This window comes from Nestor notabilis, unplaced genomic scaffold, assembly GCF_000696875.1.
Source record: "Nestor notabilis isolate BGI_N333 unplaced genomic scaffold, ASM69687v1 scaffold9568, whole genome shotgun sequence".
Taxonomy (NCBI): Eukaryota; Metazoa; Chordata; class Aves; order Psittaciformes; family Psittacidae; genus Nestor; species Nestor notabilis.
In genome coordinates, this window is record NW_009941475.1 from 27,716 (window position 1) to 39,639 (window position 11,924).

Below are 11,924 nucleotides of genomic sequence, written 5' to 3' on the forward strand. Positions count from 1 at the left end.
GCTTCATATTAATTCAAAGCAGTCTGAAAATAGATTCTAATTTGGTTTTTGGCTTGAAAAAGCTGGTGGAAGAAATATGTAAGATAGCACTGAACGATGAATAACATGCTCTTTGTCGTGCCACTGGGAGAGCACTTATGAGCCTCTTTTGAAAGCACTGTGTGCCCACTCTGCAGGCTGAAACCATGCTACTGTAAGTACCTTTTCCCTTGACACATGTTTAAACATGATTTTCTTCTGTTGGATGCATGTGATCTCCATTGCAAATCACCAAATGTCCAAAACCAATGCAAAAGTACAACAAAAAGAATGGAAACTCTGTATGCTTAAACCCCCAACCCCCAAATACATAACTTACCATAAAAACTTCAGCAATAACTCAAGTAGGTCCTCCAAAGAACTTTTTTGTTCCCAGATTATGTGATAAATTATTTATAAAGGGCTTTGTTTTGATGGAGTAACTTTTTAAATATACAGTAAGAGGAGACAGGTATGGCTTGTTGAATACATATGAGAGCTATGGTAACTCAGCTGCTCCAAAGTGACAGTTGTTCCTACAGTCCCACTTAACCTGAATTTGAAACTGGGCAATGTGTATTAGGAAAGTTTCATAATCATAACCTGCCTCAAGCCTAACCTGAATATTTCCATGATGTTTTTAATTTATCCTCCCTTAGGTTTCCCTAAGCCCTCAGCAACTTAATGTATCTTTGAGGTTGGCTACGCTTGTAGAGCAGGGACAGACTGATGATCTCCAGAGGCCTCTTTGAACCTATATTACTCTCTAATTTGAAGCATTGGGTACCTGTAAATTCAACACTTTCTTACTTTGGGTGCCTTAGCAAGCATGTCATCCATCCCCTGTGGGAGTTTCACAAGTTATGTTTTCAAATAGTACCCAACAGGACAACAGCCGTGGCACGTTCTTCACATGAGAACTGATGCTGACTTTTCTCTAGGATCTCTGAGTGACTTTTAATTTCAGCCATGTTTTTCAAAAGAAAGAGTTCATGAAGAGGGAAGGAGAGATTTTATTCCCCCTACAAATATTCTGGCACCACCTCTCATGATTGATGCAGATTAATTTGAAAGTATCTCTTTGATACATGTGATACAGTGCTCAAGAAGCGCCTTATGTCATTTGCCGTGCCAGAGTGTCATCACTTTCAGAATCTCACCTTAAGACTTTATCTCCAGACTTAAACCTGCTGTAACTAGAGTGCTGTTATACCCTCTTTTCTTGTCTGGAAACCATCTATCAGTGTAGTTATAAATTTTAAGACCAGATGATTGCAACAATTTCTATTATTCTGTATTTTGCAAGGTGCAGATCAACATAAGACTGAAGTTTTTGACTGCTTCCTGAAGTTAAGCAGGATAGCCCTGATGCAACAGAAAGAATGGAACAGGTAAACAACTGAAATCAGGTTGACTCTTGTTCATGACTTGAGGATTGTGTCTCTAAAAAATGTTCTCAGATTTGTACCACAACCCTCAGACACACAATTTGTCACATGCAACAACATGAGGGAATCTGGGTGAGGATTCATTTGTTACATGATTTGTCCAGCCTCTCCCACGATATTCTGAAGTATGTATTTAAAGAGCAGTGTAACAGATAAAAACAGAGAACATTATGTTGAAAGATCAAGTTCTATATTAAAGTTTACACCAGATGCATCTCAGTAATCTGGACACAACTTACAATAAATAGCTCCATTTTGCAAAATAGCATTCTTTGCTGGCAAACACTCTTCTGTAAACTGTACTAATACTGATATAGGCACTGCTTCTTACATCTTTTAGGTTCTGTGCATGTGGAAGTCTTCCGCACAAATTCCTGCATACCTTCTCCTTTCCCTTTCAAAAGGTTAATCTCTCTCTATGCAGAAAGGCTAGTGTGGGACTTAAATACAAGCTAAAAGGGTGAGGATCTACATTCAGAGGCTAAAGGAGTTTTAAAAATGTATTTTTCAGGAAAATCCCTCTTCACAGAGAACACCTTTCACTGAAAGGCACAGAGGGTTTGCTTGGATGTTTGGCTTGAGCATCCTTGATTCCAAGGGCACAGCATTTTACAGAATTAATCTTCACATTATGCGAATTACTGTATCAAGACGATTCACCCGCTCCAAGTTGTTTCATGCCTTCAGGAAGGTATGATCTCATTCAACTGTAGATACTAATCTATTTCCCAGATGGCACACAACCTGGCATTCAAGAACAAAAGGCAGCTTGAGTACAGAAGTCCCCCAGGAAATCTGCAAACACCCACTGAAAATACATGGCAGCATCTCCCTGTTCAACTGATTACTTCATCACTTCATTCGCTCCATTGTGCAGGATACATCTAAGTGCTTTGCAGCTTGCTGATGCATTCATTAACTCAGTTGATACAGCTCACAACAGTACTTATCCTCCCACTGCTTTGTTGTGAAGGATATAAAATAGAGGTACTGATGGCAACTATTTCAGGTAAGCATCAACAGCTCTAGTTTGAAGTTCAGTCTGTGATTACGAGCATGGGACTGCACAGCGAGACCAGGAGGCTCATTCGAAGAGAGAGATGTAATCTGGCTCTTGGTCCTCTTGGCCACGTGGGTAAAGCAACAGCTCCTTTCCTAAGGAAGTTATGGGCTCATCCTGTTGATAAAGAATATGATTAAGCACCACCTTTCAAACAGACCCTACTTATGACAACATCACAGGGTGGGCAAGTCTCCCTGCCTTTGTTACAGTGTGGTCTTGTTCATCTGTGTGAGACAGCTTAGTGTCCCAGGGAACTCACAGAGGGACCCACATGGCTCTTTCTTCATAAAGCAATGTCTGTGCTCGGTGCAGTAACCCAGTGATACGACTCTGGCAGTTCTTGGAAAGAGCTGTGCTCATCTTGTAAGCAGCCACAACTTCTATGGTATGAAGTGCTGCCCTGCCTAAAAAGTGCTGGAGTGAGGACTGTGCAGCATGCAGGTAAGCAGGACAGGGTGGTTGTGGACTGTGGTCCCAGCTACATTTGTGGAAGGGACAATGGTGGATCCTGCAGTGAGCACATGCCCTCTGCTCAGGCAAGCCCTGTTCTAACAAGGAAATTCCCTGATAGTACAGTCTCTGCTTCCCATCTCGTTCTCCATCCTGGCAGCAGGTGCATGGTGGGAACTTGCCTTCTTTTGTGGTCACTTGGTGAGTGATAAGCAGTTCACAGAGTGGGTTCACCCTGCCCACATCGGCTGTAGTGCAGGGGGTCTGTAGGGTTCTTTGCAGGCTGTGGGCATGGCACTATCTTTAAAGCCTGGCAGCGCATAACTATTAAATCCTCTGGCTCTGGTACCAACAGCTGTAAAGCTCCTGCTTTCAACAATTGCAGCCTGAACTGTGAAACCCATGCAAGAAGCAAGTTCAGGCAGCCCAAGTAGAGCTCCATATAGCAAATGAGCATAGATGTTTTCCTCATGTCCGGTTCTATTTAGCCATGTCTGTATTATGCTAGGCACTTAGTTAAAAGAAACATGGATTTTAAATGAACCTTTAGGCAAAATGATTGTCCTGTCCCTGGGAAGATCTTGCAATAAAGGAATGAACAATCCATCTGGCCCTCCTTGGAGCCCATGTAACTGCAGTCAGTGCTAGCAAATACTGCTGTTACTGTTGCAAGAACTTGCCAATCTTCTTCCTTCCCTTCTGCTAATTTATCTTTGCCCAGTATTGCACCTTGCCTGCTTTGATGTTATAAAGATACCCTGTTCTCTTTCATGCTGAAGCTGGAGGCAAACAGGATTTTCTGCTTACCCAACTTGCCAGGACCCCACAACCACAGAGAGAACAACAATAAAAAAAGGAGTCTGCAGGACTATGCTATTACCTCTCACCTTATCAGCATTTCTGCTAAATACTAAATAGTAACTGGAGCCCTGTGTGCAAGGTGTTCTGCATAATTGAGGGGGAGTGAGTCAGGTCTAAAATGTTTGAGATGTTTTAAGTCACCTGAGATGTACCCATCAGGGTGGCATACTCTTCTAGAGCAGCACACAGGGTATCCAACAGCTGCTGAAATGGGTCTGGTTGCCTACTTTAAACCAACTGAATCTATTCTTTCTTATTTTGAAGTGCCCTGAGGCAATTAAACAGTCAATGAATGCATTGCTAGACATTCACCTTGTGGTAGTCTACAAGGTCAGCCAGCGTGGAATGTTGTAGCTGGTCCACTCCAAGGAAGCTGTAGGAATCACTGGAGGCGTCAATGAGGAAGTGTTTACATCCTTCCACAGACCGATAGGAGAGCACGTAGCCTTTGATTTTCTCGCTGACCCGGACCAGAAAACTCCCTGGTGCTGTTTTACTCAGAAGCTCCTCTGCTTTCTTAGAGGTTAGGATACCTGTCCAAAACAAACCAGAAAACTGAAAGGAGAAAAACATGTGTGCAGGACTGCATGGAACAGTTCTCACAAGGCATCTGCTTTACTGCTCCAAAACTGGTCCATGGCACTTCAATCCCTTGCACTGTTTCCTTGCCCAGTAGCCCAGGAAGAACAATACTGCCATTGCTATCAAGAAACCATGCTAAGAACATGCTAACTTAGCATTATGGTAACTTCTCCAGACTCGGATGACTATGAATGGTAAATGTGCACAGCTCAAAAGGACAGCGTCTGCATTATGACAGAGAACAGCATTGCAGTGTGTTGTATGTTGATAACAGCACAGCAGGGCTGGGCAGACAGTGTCTGTAGGTCCTGTCAGAAAGCTGTGCAAGCATTGAAAGCCCAGTTACAAGAGGATAACTCTTTTGTTGCTGTGATCTTGGATCAAAGGAGTTTCCAAAGCAGGGGAGATGGACGGGATCATGATGACCCATTAGAAATGGGACTGAAAGGGTGACAGATGATGAACATGTATGGAGGGAGAATGACCTGTGGCCAAGAATGAGTGGGATGAGGTGTGCCCAAATCTCTCTCGCCCTGGTCCAAACAGTTACCAGGGTGACCATTTATCCAGTACAGGAGTGGCATAAAGTTATAGGGCATTTTGAAGATGTGGCCTCTGTTCTAACATTTCAGCTTGCCCTTTCCCATTATGCTAAAGGAATTTAAACTACATTCATAGGTATTAAAAATGGAAAACCTTGCCATCCTCAAAAAGCCTGTGGGCCCAGCCTGTGTAGCAGCCATGCTAGCAGGAACAGCTCCCTAAAGAGTTGGGTTGGGGCAGAAATACTCAGGACTCACCATGGAACCAAGGTGCTATTGTGTCTGTGGTTTTCTGATAGCCTGCTCGGAGAGGGAATTGTTCCTCTCTGAACCACCTGATGATGCTTTCTTCAGTGGAATTGGAGATTGTCCTCTGGATTCCCTCTTTCCTGTTTGAAAAGACCGTGGTTAGGGCAGCAAGTGCAAACAATGGCTTTTGAGTCCTTGGCAGGACTTACCTTTTATTCAGGATGTTAAGAACAGCCCTAAACAGAAGGCTTACACTAGTGCAACTGTCAGCAATATTACATGGTTTTTCACTCAGCATAGAGGATGTATGCACTCTAGGCTTAGGATACTCTACTAAATAAACCTGTTACATTTCAAAGGTGAACAAATATGCCCCATCACATCCTAGGCTGGAATATAGCCTCGGCTGCGCATTTTTCCCTGTGGGGTGTCTCCTCCATGCGAGGAGGAGAACTAACCATTCCCATCTCATCCATTCCATGCTAGAGCAGAAGAACCTCATCCCTTCTCCCCTCTGCAGTGCACGGGGGTCTCCTTACCGAATCGTTCTCCCATTTGACATCACAGGAGGTAGAAGTTTAGGCTTAGGGGGGAGAGGCGGATATTGGAGTGGCCGCCGATCTCTTGCTGTGGCACCCTTGGAAATATCTGCCTGCTTCCCTTTGTGGATGCCCTGCAGTGAAAGTCTCCTGTAGTCGTCCCTGGCTTGCCGTGCAAGGGAGCGTCTCTTCTCATCCGCTGCCTTGGACTTCCGCACTGGAACAAAAAAGGAGTCCTACAGGAGCGAACAAGCAGGCAAATTTTAAACTTGCTGCCACTTGGCCATCTGCCTGCTTGATGAAGTGGAAGAATAACCCATTTCACAAGGTTGCACTCAATTGTGAGGCCATTTGCCATGTGTCTCCCCTCACTTTTGGGCATCTGCTACTTAACAGGGTCCAGTTCTTATTACTTCAAGTGATTAAATATCTGGGTTCTTTTTGAGCACCAGGTAGGTCTCTTTGAGCTTAGAGACTACTTGGTTTTGTTTTAGATGCTGACTGTGGCTCAGACATGTATTTCTGTAACACCTTTCATGCGAGCCAGCAGGGAGTGAGTATGGAATAAAAGCAGCCGAAATTACTGTAAATCAATCCTTTGGAGGATTTGAACGTGCTGTTCGTATTTTGAGGGTGGGAGGGAGTCTTGTTGAAGCTCGTATAGAAAGTAGAGAACTTGGCTGGGTATATTTTTTGCTGTGAAACTGCCTTGATTGCCTAGGTCCAGATCATCCAGGAGTCTCAGGAGTAACTAGCTCTCCGCCTGGTCTGAACTAGGCTAGCTCTTGCTTTGGTAATCAGGTATTTTTTTCATCAGTAAGAAAAATAAAATCCCTGGCCTGAAGTGGAAACTGTTGGTAGGGCAGCACTGCCATCTGCTGAGCAACACGGGAGGAACGGGTCAAGAAAAGCATCAGGTTCTCCTTCAGGAAGTATATGGTATCAATGACTGATACTACTGCAAGGTGCGCACTTGAAAGTATGTTTGCCGTTTTCCTTGTATCTTTTTGGATTCCTTACATGAGACAGGGCAGCAGCGCTCTGTTTAGGTTGGATCATGCTTGGATGTCAAGCACAGAAAGCCCTTTTTAGTTAGTCCCCGTTACCCATTATCCTCACCCTCGAGAGCAACGGTTACTGCAAAGACCTACAAAAAGCCAGCTTCTAGTTTAAAATTAATTATCGTGGATATACCCATATGATTTCTATTTGTTGCTTATTTTAATATAGTATCTGTAGGAAAATTTTCCATTCCCTGCCCGGCTCTAGTCTCAATGTTGTGTGGATTAAATGCTGTGAAATATTTCTGATAATGCAGCACTGTATTTCTCAGCAGTACACCCAATTATTCAGTTTCAATGTGTCAGGAGAAGGACTGAGATGTTCCCACAGAGTCCTAGGATTTCTCAGGCCCCATTCTAAGATCTTACAGGATTCCTGCCATTCAGGCTCATTCTCATCCAATTTCTGCAGTGTCCTCTGGCTCTCTGAGCTGGGGCGGCTCTGTGGTGTTGCCTCCTGGGTGGCTGTGGTTTCTTCTCCTGGATTTCTCCTCTGTGCTTCCTTCGTCTGTGAAAGAAACAGTATATTCAGCTTTGTCCCAAGCTAGTTTTAACCCTGCTTTTTAGCTAGCCTTGAAATACTGGCAACTCCATTCTTTATTGTGAATCCCTCTGATTTCAACAACATACAAGACACAATGTCTTTACTGCAGGTGACAACATAGGAGGTAAGGGAAAACAGTCTACCAGAAATCATCTCCCTGTACTGTTCCCCAGGCTGCCGGCCTGGCCTGCTTTGTACCATCTCCAAATCATCACACCATACCTGAGGAGCATGGAAATGATGGATAAAACTGGTTCAGCAACTGGTGAGGACATTCTTGGGTCAGGTAAGGATGACTGGAACTCTGAAGCTGACTGGGACTCTAGGATAAAGTCTGGGCCCAGCTCAGTGTATTAAAAGCATCCTACATTGCCACTTACCTGTTGGAAGCCACGCTTCCTCATGTGGCAGTCTGCCAGCATCTGGTGAACATCTCTGGTTTCCCTCTGGGCAGAGGAAAAAAATGGTGAGAAATAAACTGCTCTTTTCTGAGCAATAGGGATTTAATGCAGAAGCAGCAATGTGACATTTATGTTAACAAATTTTACCAGCCTTCTCTAACAAACACTGATTTTTTCATCATATTAGGCCTAATACGCCACAAGAGGAGAACTCAGGGGTGTCAAGGTCATCATAAGCCTAGATTTGCTAAGTGATGCTCCCAAGCGCTCCCAGGGAGCAACCCGTTTCCTTCCTTCCTCTAAACCAAGCCCTAACTGAACCTGCCATCCCCAGCTTTACCTGCCTGTTCTTGTTTGCTGCTGTGGCTGAGGTGCTGCAAACCCCTGCTCGTCAAACTAACCCAACTAGCTGCGTATCTCATGTTCACTCTTCCCTGCAAACCAGTCTAGCTACCCTGGCCGCTAGCTGAGACCTGCCTTTGAAGACAAACAGTTAGACTTGGTTTTGAGCAAACACCCCCCACCTCCCTGCTGGACCCAGAAGACCTCCCATGGCACAGTGAGTACCGAGTTAACTGTACTACACTGCTTACCAAGGACACACTTTGTTTTATCTCATCTCCATCACCCTCTTGGCTAATATTTAATATGAACATGGCTTCCTAATTTCCCTTTCCTTTACAGGAAACTAGGAACTTCAAATGTGTGTGAAGCAGCTTGTTTTCTTAGATCAATCCCCCATCCCTTGCAGCAGACAAAGCACAATGCCCACATCCGTCAGGTTAAATAGGAACTAGATCTCAGAGAAAGCACTTTAATGAGAGAGGTAAGAAAAAGCCCCTCTACAGACTTAGAAAATGCAACAGGGGTCTTTGGTCTGGAGCCCTCCTTCTAATAGCAATGTCCCAGAAACCTGGGAAAAATTGTTAATAACTTAATGACAGAAACCAAAAGTTAAATGTATAACCCCCTCCCCCCTATTTCCATGTGCAAGACTCTGAAAGGTGTTTAGATTTTTGTGGGTGATGGTGTGATTTTTTGTTTGGGTTTTGGTTTTGCTTTTTCTTTATTAACTGTGACTAACAGCTTCCTTTGAAAGGAAAAAAAAATCTCCCACATAGTTGCTCAACTTCAGCAAACAGTGCTAAGAAAACCCCCGTCTGAGTCAGAGGCTTTTGATAAAGGAGACAGCCATTCCGAATACACTTCAGTATTTTGGGAGCAGCAGGCGCTTTGCCAAAACCTAACCTTCAGTCATCATGCTGTTCATACTGAATAATGGAGTGGCTGTATAATAAAAGAATGTACACTTATGCAAGTTAGCAGCAAAAGGCTGAATGAAAACTCTGCTGAATAATACTGGGCTTCTCCCCTTGAATTGGCAGGGGGTTCTATTCCTTCTGTTCAACTTTGCTTGCATGGGTAGTCAATTCAACTCATCTTTTTCTCAGTTCTCTGGAAAGGGCTTTTTGTAGCCAGTTAAAAAGTAGAGGTACATTTATTGCTGAAGAAAACTACTTCTGCAGTGAAGCACCACAGCAAAGCAGACACTGTAGTTACTGCATTTGGAGTTGTCCTGTGCTGTCAGGACAACTATTTTAAACTATTTTACAAGACAAAAGGAAAGAAAAAGAAAAAAAAAAAAGAAAAAAGAACCTAAAATATACATGTCAGAGTATGCTGGTAAAATTATCATCATCTGGTTTTATCCAAGTAGATGATTCGTTTCAGGGCTGTAGCCTTCATCATACAGATTCCAGGATACTCTCCCTGGTCTTGCCTCAAAGCCATCCAAAACCACCACAGAGCAGGAGGGAAAGTACTTCAAACCTTGTTTTACCCACAGAGAATGGTGCAAATGAATCCAGGGTAACTTATCTATTGGTACATAGCAGATCTACCCCATCTGAGAACAGCACTTGAAACTCCCTAGTCCTAAAGAAGGATGTAACAGCATGGCTTCTTCTCTGACTACAGAAGAAAAGCCTTAACAGTTAGCTGGCTTCCCTCCTTCTTCAAATTACTATTTACAGCAGCCAGGATTTGCTGCACTTCCTAGATCTCAAAGCACGTTTCTGATAGTTACGGAGAAAAGTGGGAAAACTACCTTTGTGAGCTCCTGGCTTTTTGCTGTTATGGCAGCAGTAATTTTTCTCTCACATTCCTTCTTTTCCTCCACAGTGCTTTTCTTATTCCCATGAAGACCTGTCTCACCCCAGACTCCTGGTTGTAGATGTAAAGACTGTGTTACAGAAGAATCAGTGTCTCTGAAATGCAAGAGCAAGAGAGGACTTAAGAACCTGAGGGAGTCACTTTTTGCTTTCTGGGCATCTTGTGAGGAAGCTACACATGGGCAGAGCAGTGCTGCAATGAAGCAACATGTGTGCAGGCAGCTATCACATCTCCAAATCAGGCAGGTGGAATAATTAAATTAATGGCTTGCGGTGAGTAACTGTTGTCTTGCTGTACATGGGCAGCCGCTGGTTAATCAGTGGCAATCCAAACTCATCATGTGCTGTAATAATAGAGTTAGCATTTCCTGTGGTCTGCAGAGGGTACCACGCAGGAGACATATCACAGGAAGCTCAGTGAGCCAGGTCGAGCCTCAGGCTAGAGCTGGTCTCTGCCAGCACTGTGTGTACACGCAGCCAGATTTTGTCTCTGCCTTTTGCCTGCAAGTTGAGTGCAACAGTAGTAACCACAGCCCCGACAGAGGAGACTCCAGCTTCTGGGTCCTTAGAAATGCCTTCTCCTGCATGTCTGCCCACTGAGTCCTCTGGCTGAAGGGTGCTTACCTGCCCTCCTTGCTTTGCTCTCTCACCAGCTGCTTTGCCCTTTGTGCCTGGATCTCCTCACAGATGGCCGCATATGATTTATCTGAAGGATGCTCGCCCATCACCCAGACCCAGACATCGTTGTCAGCACCAAGCTTCCATGTGACCGACTTCCTGTTGGCTGGAAAAAAAGTAGCTCTTTGGCAAACACTGTTTGCTTGGTGGCTCCATGCAGGGTCTGTATCCTGCCTGCTGTGCCCTCCTCGCTGCTGCCAGTGGCAGAGCCTCTCCAAAAACATCTGCAGCTGGGGAAAGCTGGGCTGGGACACAGCACACGCTTCCCATTTCGTTTCACCATAATGAAGCCAGGTCAGTGAAGGAGTCAATTCTGAGTCTGGGGGCAGGGGAGAAGACTCACCACTGTCCTCCCCAGACTGTGTGAGGGTGTCCTACCTGCAAACAGAGCATACAGGGAGTGCTGGGAGAAGAGTACTATCTTCCTAGGAGCCGGCACGCTGTGTAAATCCTGGAAAGGGGACTTCAGGTCTAAAGGCACAGCGGGAACCCCCTTGCAGATCTGCTGCCCCAGGACAGACGTTCAAGTCCATGGTTACTTAATGGACAGATTCAAAGGCCCCATTTAGTGGGACACTTAATGAGATGCACCTCCTGGGGCCAAGTAAGTCCTGTCTTCCTAGGTAGAGTTGTTGAGCAATTTGATCAAGGACAATGTGTCTGAGACGGGGAGTAAAATCATTGCATGCCTGGTCAAAATTACCCCATTGCAGTTGGGTTTAGTTATGGTTTGGAAATGTGACTACTATATGTCCCTGAGGGAAGAAATTAAGGAAATTATCTCCTAATGTCTAGGGAGCAATTGACTTGGCCAGACCTGTGCCAGATGGGGAAGCAGCTGGCAGACAAAGACTTACCTTTTCTGGGCAGTGGTTTCTTTGCTGAAGCCTTGTCCATAGCAGCTTCTCTTTCTTCCCACCGTCTGATCTGTTCCTGCCGCATCTTGAGGAAGAGGATCTGCTTCTGCTCCTCACTGAGTTCTGCCAGCAGGTCAGGATCAATGTACATTTCCGACAGTATCTGTTTCAGCATGGCTGCAGGTTTCAGTTATACACGTTTGAGGCAATGATCTCCAGGGATCAGCTTCTCTTCCTGGCTCCAACAAGAAAGAGTCGCTCCCCGCCTGAGCCCGGAGCAGAAATGCAGGCGTGCCAGAGTAATTATACTCCTGACTTTTTTTTTTAGCTCAGACTTCCTGCACCAAAAAAGTAAATAAGTAGCTCAAAACCTGCTGTTAAGATTCCTTGAAATAGGAGGTGAGCTCAGCTCCCACGCAGCCCCTGTCTGCTCTGCAGGGAGAGCTGGCCAGAGGGATGA

General features: G+C 44.8%; 1 protein-coding gene across 1 annotated transcript; it reads right to left on the reverse strand.

The window, feature by feature from the left end:
• Window positions 1-2,550: 2,550 nt before the first annotated feature.
• On the reverse strand, window positions 2,551-11,639 carry SH2D4A (SH2 domain containing 4A). Its single transcript, XM_010020904.1, has 9 exons — window positions 11,465-11,639; window positions 10,554-10,713; window positions 9,866-10,025; window positions 7,738-7,803; window positions 7,183-7,321; window positions 5,753-5,969; window positions 5,223-5,353; window positions 4,153-4,373; window positions 2,551-2,643 (listed from the first exon to the last, which is right to left on the reverse strand). The coding sequence occupies exons 1-9, from the start codon at window positions 11,637-11,639 to the stop codon at window positions 2,551-2,553; spliced, it is 1,362 nt and encodes a 453-aa protein (XP_010019206.1).
• Between the last annotated feature and the right edge of the window lie 285 nt (window positions 11,640-11,924).

Excerpts from the sequence above, each read along its gene's own strand:
- SH2D4A (XM_010020904.1), bottom strand. The coding sequence starts at position 11,639 with ATGCTGAAACAGATACTGTCGGAAATGTACATTGATCCTGACCTGCTG. Across the intron at positions 10,026-10,553 it reads GAGCAAAGCAAGGAGGGCAG|AGACACTGATTCTTCTGTAA; the intron begins GTAAGCACCCTT and ends CTTGCATTTCAG. Across the intron at positions 7,804-9,865 it reads AAAGCCAGGAGCTCACAAAG|AGGGAAACCAGAGATGTTCA; the intron begins GTAGTTTTCCCA and ends TCCTCTGCCCAG.